Source organism: Antedon mediterranea, chromosome 8, assembly GCF_964355755.1.
Source record: "Antedon mediterranea chromosome 8, ecAntMedi1.1, whole genome shotgun sequence".
NCBI classification, from domain to species: Eukaryota; Metazoa; Echinodermata; class Crinoidea; order Comatulida; family Antedonidae; genus Antedon; species Antedon mediterranea.
This window is the reverse complement of record NC_092677.1, coordinates 1,561,136-1,574,185: the sequence shown is the minus strand read 5'-3', so window position 1 is coordinate 1,574,185 and position 13,050 is coordinate 1,561,136. Positions and strand designations below refer to the sequence as shown.

Sequence of the window (13,050 nt, the reverse complement as noted above, 5' to 3'; positions counted from 1 at the left end):
ACAAATACATATCGCGAAGGCGAATTAACTTAAAGAACGATAACAATAATACAATTAAATGTGTATTGGTGTTCAAATCAATGATTGTGTATAGTTTTTTTGTAGTATTTTTCTTCTTATGCTGGTATAGTCCGTATATATATATATATGCATTAATACATTTAATTCAAATGAAAGAAATTAAAGTCGGTCTACAACCAAGTACGTTTTATTTCCAAAAAATCAAAGCAAGAAATACAATTATATTAATCTTATTTTTATATTTTGCAAGTATATATATGGTTTTAATTTTTACATTACATTACGAATTTGATCTTTACTGTTGCGTTATACCGTTGGTAGATTATTTCACTATTATAGGTTGTGTTGTTGATAATGATGATACATTGCAGCATTTACATTTCATTTTTATTATAGAAAATGAAAGAAAACACTTCTTCTATTTCTATAAAAACAATCAACAAGAGGTATGTGATTGTAGTTTCAAACCATTGCAATCATTCTATTGATTATAATAATATACTTATTTTATTTTAAACATGTATATTATTTGTTGTCCTTCTTTGCTTAAACATTTACATATACAGCTTAATTATCGTCTTTCTTCTGTAAATCTTGGTATGTGTGGTTTGTTTCGTTATCTGTCTCTCCAGTATAAGTCATATACTCTTGCAACTAAAAACAATACAGAAGTTTATTGCATGGATAATGAAGAATGAAAATAGTGTAAACGTTTATTGGCGATATTGGTGACAATAGTAAAAATAATAATGATGATGATGTTGATGAGTAGAGTGAATAATTAATGTATAGCATCCTTACCCTGATTTTCGATGTCGGTGCCTTTAAAATAAAACATCATATTAAATATTAATATACTTTTCCATTACCAAAAGTATGCGGTATTTCATTTGGTCATTTTATTCCTATACTCTTGCTGTCTAAATCATACTTCACCTGTAACTTTCAATTTCTTATTTTGCTGATGATAATAAAACCCACAATCAAACAGATAATGAATCCAATGAGCACACCAACAAACGTCATTCCAACAACAAGACCAGTTGAATTACATACACCCTCACTCGTTGGAACCTCTGTACTTAAAACTAAACAATTAATACAGAAGGCTAACTGTTACCATGTGTTTTAAACATGTTTACAATAATGATGTTGAACCAAAAAATACATACAAAATTGGTATTAGTTTGAAGAAGTTGACAGTATGTCAACGAAACGTGACTAAAGGTATTTATACCAATTGTGTATTATTTGGTTCAACATGAAAGTAATAATTTTCAAGTTAATTATTAATATTATTTTGATGAATATTCTGAAATCAAATTTTTTTTAAAGAATACAAATCTATATTTTCAGAATCATTCCTTGTTAACAAGTAACACCTCGATTATGAGTGTCAATACATCTAGTTCACATACCTTGTTTACATGTAACCCTTTGATTATGAGTGTCAATACATCTAGTCTACATACCTTGTTTACATGTAACCCTTTGATTATGAGTGTCAATGCATCTAGTCTACATACCTTGTTTACATGTAACCCTTTGATTATGAGTGTCAATGTATCTAGTCTACATACCTTGTTTACATGTAACCCTTTGATTATGAGTGTCAATACATCTAGTCTACATACCTTGTTTACATGTAACCCTTTGATTATGAGTGTCAATGCATCTAGTCTACATACCTTGTTTACATGTAACCCTTTGATTATGAGTGTCAATGCATCTAGTCTACATACCTTGTTTACATGTAACCCTTTGATTATGAGTGTCAATGCATCTAGTCTACATACCTTGTTTACATGTAACCCTTTGATTATGAGTGTCAAGGCATCTAGTCTACATACCTTGTTTACATGTAACCCTTTGATTATGGGTGTCAAGGCATTTAGTTTACATACCTTGTTTACATGTAACCCTTTGATTATGAGTGTCAATGCATCTAGTTCACATACCTTGTTTACATGTAACCCTTTGATTATGAGTGTCAATACATCTAGTCTACATACCTTGTTTACATGTAACCCTTTGATTATGAGTGTCAATGCATCTAGTCTACATACCTTGTTTACATGTAACCCTTTGATTATGAGTGTCAATGCATCTAGTCTACATACCTTGTTTACATGTAACCCTTTGATTATGAGTGTCAATGCATCTAGTCTACATACCTTGTTTACATGTAACCCTTTGATTATGGGTGTCAATGCATTTAGTTTACATACCTTGTTTACATGTAACCCTTTGATTATGGGTGTCAAGGCATTTAGTTTACATACCTTGTTTACATGTAACCCTTTGATTATGAGTGTCAATGCATCTAGTTCACATACCTTGTTTACATGTAACCCTTTGATTATGAGTGTCAATACATCTAGTCTACATACCTTGTTTACATGTAACCCTTTGATTATGAGTGTCAATGCATCTAGTCTACATACCTTGTTTACATGTAACCCTTTGATTATGAGTGTCAATGCATCTAGTCTACATACCTTGTTTACATGTAACCCTTTGATTATGAGTGTCAATGCATCTAGTCTACATACCTTGTTTACATGTAACCCTTTGATTATGAGTGTCAATACATCTAGTCTACATACCTTGTTTACATGTAACCCTTTGATTATGAGTGTCAATGTATCTAGTCTACATACCTTGTTTACATGTAACCCTTTGATTATGGGTGTCAATGCATCTAGTCTACATACCTTGTTTACATGTAACCCTTTGATTATGAGTGTCAATGCATCTAGTCTACATACCTTGTTTACATGTAACCCTTTGATTATGGGTGTCAATGCATCTAGTCTACATACCTTGTTTACATGTAACCCTTTTATTATGAGTGTCAATGCATCTAGTCTACATACCTTGTTTACATGTAACCCTTTGATTATGAGTGTCAATGCATCTAGTCTACATACCTTGTTTACATGTAACCCTTTTATTATGAGTGTCAATGCATCTAGTCTACATACCTTGTTTACATGTAACCCTTTGATTATGAGTGTCAATGCATCTAGTCTACATACCTTGTTTACATGTAACCCTTTGATTATGAGTGTCAATGCATCTAGTCTACATACCTTGTTTACATGTAACCCTTTGATTATGAGTGTCAATGCATCTAGTCTACATACCTTGTTTACATGTAACCCTTTGATTATGAGTGTCAATGCATCTAGTTCACATACCTTGTTTACATGTAACCCTTTGATTATGAGTGTCAATGCATCTAGTTCACATACCTTGTTTACATGTAACCCTTTGATTATGAGTGTCAATGCATCTAGTTCACATACCTTGTTTACATGTAACCCTTTGATTATGAGTGTCAATGCATCTAGTTCACATACCTTGTTTACATGTAACCCTTTGATTATGAGTGTCAATGCATCTAGTCTACATACCTTGTTTACATGTAACCCTTTGATTATGAGTGTCAATGCATCTAGTCTACATACCTTGTTTACATGTAACCCTTTGATTATGGGTGTCAAGGCATTTAGTTTACATACCTTGTTTACATGTAACCCTTTGATTATGAGTGTCAATGCATCTAGTTCACATACCTTGTTTACATGTAACCCTTTGATTATGAGTGTCAATACATCTAGTCTACATACCTTGTTTACATGTAACCCTTTGATTATGAGTGTCAATGCATCTAGTCTACATACCTTGTTTACATGTAACCCTTTGATTATGAGTGTCAATGCATCTAGTCTACATACCTTGTTTACATGTAACCCTTTGATTATGAGTGTCAATGCATCTAGTCTACATACCTTGTTTACATGTAACCCTTTGATTATGAGTGTCAATGCATCTAGTCTACATACCTTGTTTACATGTAACCCTTTGATTATGGGTGTCAATACATTTAGTTTACATACCTTGTTTACATGTAACCCTTTGATTATGGGTGTCAAGGCATTTAGTTTACATACCTTGTTTACATGTAACCCTTTGATTATGAGTGTCAATGCATCTAGTTCACATACCTTGTTTACATGTAACCCTTTGATTATGAGTGTCAATACATCTAGTCTACATACCTTGTTTACATGTAACCCTTTGATTATGAGTGTCAATGCATCTAGTCTACATACCTTGTTTACATGTAACCCTTTGATTATGAGTGTCAATGCATCTAGTCTACATACCTTGTTTACATGTAACCCTTTGATTATGAGTGTCAATGCATCTAGTCTACATACCTTGTTTACATGTAACCCTTTGATTATGAGTGTCAATACATCTAGTCTACATACCTTGTTTACATGTAACCCTTTGATTATGAGTGTCAATGTATCTAGTCTACATACCTTGTTTACATGTAACCCTTTGATTATGGGTGTCAATGCATCTAGTCTACATACCTTGTTTACATGTAACCCTTTGATTATGAGTGTCAATGCATCTAGTCTACATACCTTGTTTACATGTAACCCTTTGATTATGAGTGTCAATGCATCTAGTCTACATACCTTGTTTACATGTAACCCTTTTATTATGAGTGTCAATGCATCTAGTCTACATACCTTGTTTACATGTAACCCTTTGATTATGAGTGTCAATGCATCTAGTCTACATACCTTGTTTACATGTAACCCTTTTATTATGAGTGTCAATGCATCTAGTCTACATACCTTGTTTACATGTAACCCTTTGATTATGAGTGTCAATGCATCTAGTCTACATACCTTGTTTACATGTAACCCTTTGATTATGAGTGTCAATGCATCTAGTCTACATACCTTGTTTACATGTAACCCTTTGATTATGAGTGTCAATGCATCTAGTCTACATACCTTGTTTACATGTAACCCTTTGATTATGAGTGTCAATGCATCTAGTTCACATACCTTGTTTACATGTAACCCTTTGATTATGAGTGTCAATGCATCTAGTTCACATACCTTGTTTACATGTAACCCTTTGATTATGAGTGTCAATGCATCTAGTTCACATACCTTGTTTACATGTAACCCTTTGATTATGAGTGTCAATGCATCTAGTTCACATACCTTGTTTACATGTAACCCTTTGATTATGAGTGTCAATGCATCTAGTCTACATACCTTGTTTACATGTAACACCTTCAAAGCCTGAGGTACATTGACAACTAAAACCATTATCATTAATCTCACAAGTCCCTTGATTATCACAAGGACTTGAAGAACATGCATCTTGAAATAAAAGCAAACATGCATAGCAATATTAACATTAAGTCATAACATTGCAAGGTTATTAAGAGCTTAAAAGTGAGTATTAACACCATAGACCTAATGTATAGGTCCATATTAACACATAACATGCAAAGCCTGGGTAACAACGGGAAGTTACTATATTGGAACAGGCATACTGTATCAGGAGTGAAAAATATTTATAGTAAACAGTCCAGTTGAACAAGTAAGTTTAAAGAAAAGACTGATATTGAATTAAGGACAGAAACTTTGTTGAATTTTGACAATATTAAATGTATCCAGAGATTTTTAATTAAAATTATTATTGTATACTGTGGCAACAAAATAGCAAACAAGCATTTACGACCTTTGGGAACAATGACAAATTCTAATTTTTGAAATGTATAGGTACAATAATAATAATAATAACTAAATAAAAATATATTATTTTGTCTTCACAATATGACATGATTAGATTAACGTAGAGGTCAACTTACCATCACAAGAATTAAAAGTTTCTGTAACAGATGGATTGACGTTATTGTCAATAACACATGTTATGACTGATGTTGTATCGCATGAAATGTCAGCAGACACCGAACCAGTACCGGATTCAAGATCAGATTGATCGAGTTGAACGGTGACTCTTGGCGTTGGATTCCCCTCTGCCTTACATGTTACTTTACCTCCAATCCATTCCATAGTTGTTAATGCTACATCTGTAATAGAATATAACAAATTTGGCAAAAATCAAATTTATACCACAAAGCAACTTCAAGCAAAATATAATCATGTACAGCACACATTTTTTATTCTTTTCAGATTTAATCTAAAAAAATGAAAGAAATTTCTTACAATTTACTGTTAAATCTAGAAAGCGACTGCTGTATCTTCCTTCACTACCAGAATATGCAGAATTCTCGGCTCGACAACGATAAGATCCTTCATCAGTGGACATGACATTACTAATGGTCAAGTTCTGGTTGTATAAAGAACCACTAAATCTTTCACTGTTATCAATATTAATTAATTCATCGAATATAAACCAGGAAAAACTTATTTCAGTTGGTACTCCATCTGGCAAGGTACATTCAAGCGTAGCTGTACTGTCACTTAGTACGGACATAGAGGACTCTCTCACTGATGGAGGATCAAGATCTGATGAAGAACAAATATATATCATATTAATTGTTAATTGGTCAGATGTTTGCATCTAGTAAGTACGTAGTAATCTCGTAATGTGGGGGTGTGGGAGTTATCAATAAGTATAGCCCCTCAGATCGTAAAGAATCCAAATAAAGTGAATACGATTAAGTATAAAATTTTGCAACAGTTTAATAAGTAGTACAAAACAGTATCAACAATTCTTTGTCTTGAACTAAAACAATTCCAATATCAGTAACACTTCAACCATGGCAAGCTTCAACAATCTTGATCCGTTGATAACATTGAATACAAATTAACAAACTTTTCGTATAGTAATCTACTCTAAATCTATGAAATCCTTTACAATCCATGTAAGTTCAAACTACAGTAAACATCTTCACACTCGAATTCTATTTCCAACGTCGTATTATACCTCTTAAACATCAAATTATTAACTAACAAGTAATATAAACATCATTACTCGGAAATGTCCATCCAACTCTCTTCGTCGTGTTCATCTCTCCTCTCGTGCGTTCTCCTCATCCGCACACAACATCTCAAATCCACGGGGGGCGCCCTTCACCTCCCGTCAATTTCCCTGTTTGAAAAACATTCGTCCCCGAATGTACAATACAAATAAAAAAAATATTTCTCTGAAAACTTAACAAAAAAACAAATTTAAAAAAATTTCAAATTACTTATCATCTATGTAACGTAAACTTCATAAATTATCTGCAATATCAACATAACAACTATTAAAGATAATTCAAGCTAATCCCTAATACTCAAGTGATCTTCTATTAACAGAGTAGCATACAATTTTAATCATGAACCCCTACTGCCGATGTCGGCAAATGACATGGATTTCCATGTTTCCCTTTATTCAATCTACTTGATCGTCTCAACCCTTTATCCCTATCTTCAATATTCTTAACTTGATTTTCTATCTCCTTGTTCTCTACAGAAGTAATCATATTGTCTATCTCTTTGTTTTCTACAGAAACAATCATATTGTCTATCTCTTTGTTTTCTACAGAAGGAGTAAACACTAATTGTAACAAAGCATCACCCTCGTCATCTTCTTCTTCACTACCCTCACTATTCTCATCTGATACAAATATAGGAAGATGATCTTCCAAGACATCTGATTCCTGGCCACGTGGATCAAGGTGCAATTGACGTCGATTTACCCATTTGGAAATTCCACCCATTGCTGGTCTAACTTCATAAATATCCTGTTCTTCATTCATGTCTATAATCACATGAGTTACTTCTTGAAATTTATCTGATAACTTATGACGTCCAGTAAACGCATTTCGTTTCAACAACACTCTATTCCCAACCTCCAATTTAAAGTCTGTAGTGCGACCATCATGTCGTGCGGCTTCTCGGTTTGCTGCCTCTTTTTGTTCATCTTCCGTCTTAAAAACAGCTGCCTTCCCTGTTTGTTTGTTGGTCATCCCTGTAGTTACCGCGTGTAAAGGTACCGCGATTCTTGGAATCAACGATGGATTAATCCTTCTATATGGAAATCTAATTAGTGGTCCTTCTGTAACTTTGATTTGGTGAGAAATCACAGCACATCTACCAACGTCTATGATTCCCTTAGAGAAAACGTCTTCATTCTTTTGCATATCTGACAATTCTTCATGTGAAAATGACGGCAACACTGTTGGTACAACAGAATTTACTTCTATGGAACCACCTTCAACTTTTGTCATCAAACAGGATGCGATCACGTTCAGGTCACTTTTTAACTCCGAGGAATTAACACAGGTATTACTTGGACAACGACTCAGTGCATCTGCACATTTGTTATGAACATCACCATCATTCATCACTTTGCTCGACGCTAATAACATTTTATCCTCCTCTGACGCAAGTATGATTTTGTATTTCCGAATAGCTGGTACCACATCCTTACTGCTCTGTATTGGCGAATTCACTAAATGTCTAAGAATATTGCAGCCGATTACAAGAGGATACTTGGTGTCCTTCTGTGTACAAGACTGATCTGATACTACTAGAAAACTTCCCATCAAGTTCTGACCATTCACTTCAATCGGTACCTCAATGTAGCCTTTAATTGGGATTTCAATCCCGCCTACTCCAATAACATTTAGGAATATTCCAGATGCGGGCTGTAATTCACCAAGATTCTTTTTTAGTTTATCGTGATACAGTGACGATGGTATAATCGATGCTTCTGCACCCGTGTCGAAAATGCAACCCAGCATGATGCCTCCGATTTCCACATCACCACAAGGACTTTTTGCGACCAGTCGATCTACCAACTCTGTATTTTCCATTGGTGTGGTTGACATCCGCTTTGTCCCCGGTCCTTTAGCTTCCTTCTCTTTAGGTTTCTCCGGACAGTTTCTACTGTAATGCCCTCTTCCTTTACAATTAAAACACAATGTCTCCTCTGTACAGTCTGTCTTTGCATGTCCCTTTTTGCCACAATTGTAACACTTTAACTCTTTAGCTCGTTCCATGTCAGCACTCTGAATATTTATCAAGCTCTGTACACTCTTCGTTAGCATCGCTACGTCATTTTTTAATGCAGCAATTTCTTCTTTTAGTGCTGGTTCTTCTACCCTTCTTGCTTCTACTGAATGTTCCATAGACACCTCACAAACTCTGGCCTGATGCCTTGGCTCTTCATCCTTAAAAAATTCTAACACTTCCTCCCGCATTTCCAAAAATGTCTTATCTTTACACTGCATTTCTATTCTCCTTAGTTCTCTCCTAACCCAACCTTCTTTGGCACCATGAACAAATCTTTCCTTCAATGTATAATCCCTCAGCCTCTTCAAAGCATCCTTATCTTCTTCTACTGCAGCTGCCTTTACCATCTTTGTATATAATCTCATTAGAACACGGCTAAAATCTGCTAGCGACTCAACATCTTTTTGGTTCCGGTTGTGGAATTCTCGAGTTAGAGAAGGTACTGTTTCTATTGGTCCGAACAAAGACTTTAACACTGTCACTACTTGGTCATAGTCTTCTCTCACGTTTCCTTCTCTGCAAAGAATCTCTTCTTTCGCTGAACCTGCTAGATGATCCAATAATGACTGCGCTTTTGCTTTTCCTGTCAGGTTATAGTGGTTGGCATAACTCTGAAAGTCATCTAACCATTCTTTTAGTGACAAATCTCCATCTGCTTTTGTAGACCCTCTATACTTGGCTATTTTCACCGGAGGTGGAGCTTGCTGAACTCTTAACCCTTGTAGGACATCAGTCAAAGCCTGCATCATCCCCTGCATGGACGCTTGATCTTCAGCTGGTTCTTCTGCCATAATTTCAGACTGAGCTCTTACAGTACAAATAAATTCTTATTACACAATTTATATACTACTGAGCTTATCTCTAACATGTACTAATGCACCAAAATCTTAAAAAACATCTATTGGGTAATGTATATAATTTTTGTTTTTACCCTTATTCTACCATAAATATTACACTTATACCATCAATCAATCAAAATAATTCCAATCAATCAACAAATAAAAATGTTTCATAAATATAGTGCTTAAAAGTCAAAATAGTTCTAGCTTCAACAATACAGTATTACTAGTCCAAATCTTGATAGGTGGCGTCCTTCACAATCAAAATATCTGCACAAAAGTATATCCACACGTAACTCGATCTCTTATTCCAAATTAGAATTAATACTATAGTTCAATCATAACTAGGTGGCGCACTTCACAATCGCCGAACTGTCATTAAACAAAAACACTGCAACGGTAAACACAACAATCCGTTTATATCACACGTACGCCACGTCGTAAAATCCTTCCTTTATAAATGAATCGCTAAACCGCTTCCTAGTTTACTTTCGGAAATGTCAATAATCGTAATCGGGATCTAGGCCTATGCTAGAAGTTTACAATTATGGTAATTGTACAGTACTTACAAACTGCTACATCCCATCCTCGTCGCCATTTCTCGTAATGTGGGGGTGTGGGAGTTATCAATAAGTATAGCCCCTCAGATCGTAAAGAATCCAAATAAAGTGAATACGATTAAGTATAAAATTTTGCAACAGTTTAATAAGTAGTACAAAACAGTATCAACAATTCTTTGTCTTGAACTAAAACAATTCCAATATCAGTAACACTTCAACCATGGCAAGCTTCAACAATCTTGATCCGTTGATAACATTGAATACAAATTAACAAACTTTTCGTATAGTAATCTACTCTAAATCTATGAAATCCTTTACAATCCATGTAAGTTCAAACTACAGTAAACATCTTCACACTCGAATTCTATTTCCAACGTCGTATTATACCTCTTAAACATCAAATTATTAACTAACAAGTAATATAAACATCATTACTCGGAAATGTCCATCCAACTCTCTTCGTCGTGTTCATCTCTCCTCTCGTGCGTTCTCCTCATCCGCACACAACATCTCAAATCCACGGGGGGCGCCCTTCACCTCCCGTCAGTAATTGTCTCCAAGACATCTGACACACTTAATTAATTTATAGGAGATATTCTCCAAATTTACTCAAATTCCTTTGTGTGTTTTAGGGTTTAGTGCTCATTCTGATTTGTAAAAATTGAATGCAGACACTAATTTGAAAATAATTACAAATCTGCAAACTAACATTTCCTAACAAAGGTGAGGGGGAGGGGTGTATGTTGGGGGAGGTTAAGTGTCTACCTCAATCAACACTGTTCTCGCATACAAACAGCAAATACTATATGCCTTAAAATGCAGTCTGTAATTTTAATATTAAATTAATTAATAAACATTCCTCTTAATTATTATTTATAACTTAAGGATTAATTCAGTGGACAGATCGTCTGAAGCACTAACAGATGTATGGGTGAGGTCATCTACATGAGGGTGCAACTCACAGAGTTGGAAAGGCCTCTCGGTTTGTCTAGGTAACCTAGGCACAATGTAGACTGTATATATCTCGTATATGTCATTCAATTTTAATACATACATTGAACGGTAAGATTGGTAACCTTGTTCATAATAATACCGCCAGCAAACACCACATTACACTCATAGTTCCCTGCATCAGCCTTGACAACATCTGAAATCCTAAGATCACCTCTATTTGTACCACTTATTAGAGAATAACGGCTATTTGGTGATGGAGTAGTATCAGTAATAGCAAGTGGATTTCCTTCTTGGTTGCCTTGTTCGTCGCTACGGTACCAACTGATTAAGTTCAGGGCTGGGGGTGGATTTGTGTAGCTGCATTCTATCGTAGCTGTTTCGCTTTCTTTGACAACAGCTGGTGTAACAGTTACTACTTGCATTAAAACATCTAGAAAAAAGTCAGGGAGTCACTTGCAGTACAGACCAAAAATACATGTTATTCTGAGAGTCCCTAATGAACCTCGACTGGATGGACAACCATAAAATATAGTTGAAATAAATAAATAAACTATATAGAATGTTCAATAATAATTCATCCCCGCTTTGACATTTTTAATTCCAATCAACTGAAATAGAATAGGCCTATAGGCTGAACAAACACAATCAGGATAAGATAATTATAGTCGTGAGGTGTAGCGGCAACAAATAACAGATGAGTGAGTGAACACTTTAATACTTACTAGATGGAAACATAAAAACAAGCAACAATTTAATAAGACTATTCATATTCTTCATTATTCACTTTGGTAATTTAGTAAATAAATCTGGGGAATAAAGAAAAATAATTGTTGGACACCTGTGTACAACATGGATTGTTAATATATAATGTTTGACTGTATATACAGTACAAGAGTGATGTGACACTTGGTTTTGTTAGTAAAATCTTGGGAAAAAGACGCATGACATAGATTGTTAAGTTTTAACTTTTGAATTTAAAACATTTATTAATTTCTTTACTTCTTATTTTTTCTTTAATTTAGTTGAAAAGTATAATAGACATATTTTGAATATTTGGAATTTATTTATTGAGACACTCGGCAGTCTATATTAACAAATGCTTTGAATTCTTTAAAAAACAAGGCCAACAGCCATTAAGTCGTGTGCTAAAACGCATAGTGGTACCGGACCGACAGACAGACAGACCTACAGACCGACCGATATAGTGAACTATAGAGTCGCGACCACGCGACTAAAAATTTAATTAGGCATGAACATCAAAATGTACGCTTTAGTCATTCTTATCTAGCCATTGTTACTACACTTTATTTCTTGATTTGGTACCTTCATCAATGTTCGTAATCATGGCATTTTAGAGATAACTAACTCTTGGTTCCTGAACTATGACCTAATTGACAGAACCCCACCCACTTTTACAGAATAAGAAGATGAAAAATGAACATAAGAAAAAATGCTGAACTAAAGAACAGAAGGGCGGGGACAATCGTTGGTATTAAGCTAGCATACTTACCCATGAGTAAAAAATGCTTTGAATTCATTAAAAAAAACTCAATTAGGCATAAACTGTACAATTTATGCTTAAAAAATAGTCATTCTATTTATAGGCCTAATACACTGTAGGTTATTTCTTTTGCTACATTAAATCAATGTTCATAATTGTGGCATTTTATAGAAACTTTAACTACTTCCTGGTTCCAGAGATATGCTATTCTAATGTTTTGTGTGCCTGGCAGAACCCCACCCACATACCGTAAATCTTCTAATTGTAACCCTGGATTATTATTCTTTTTAGTGTGGGTTACTATTAGAAGAGTGTTGACAAAAGTG

The 13,050-nt window shown here is 34.5% G+C and overlaps 1 protein-coding gene across 1 annotated transcript; it reads right to left on the bottom strand.

Moving 5' to 3' along the window:
• Nucleotides 1–283: 283 nt before the first annotated feature.
• On the bottom strand, nt 284–12,013 carry LOC140056707 (lachesin-like). The gene is made up of 8 exons (XM_072102171.1): nt 11,946–12,013; nt 11,324–11,653; nt 6,072–6,374; nt 5,714–5,935; nt 5,112–5,219; nt 958–1,109; nt 823–843; nt 284–675 (listed from the first exon to the last, which is right to left on the bottom strand). The coding sequence occupies exons 1-6, from the start codon at nt 11,998–12,000 to the stop codon at nt 967–969; spliced, it is 1,161 nt and encodes a 386-aa protein (XP_071958272.1). The 5' UTR covers nt 12,001–12,013; the 3' UTR covers nt 284–675; nt 823–843; nt 958–966.
• Nucleotides 12,014–13,050: the final 1,037 nt, after the last annotated feature.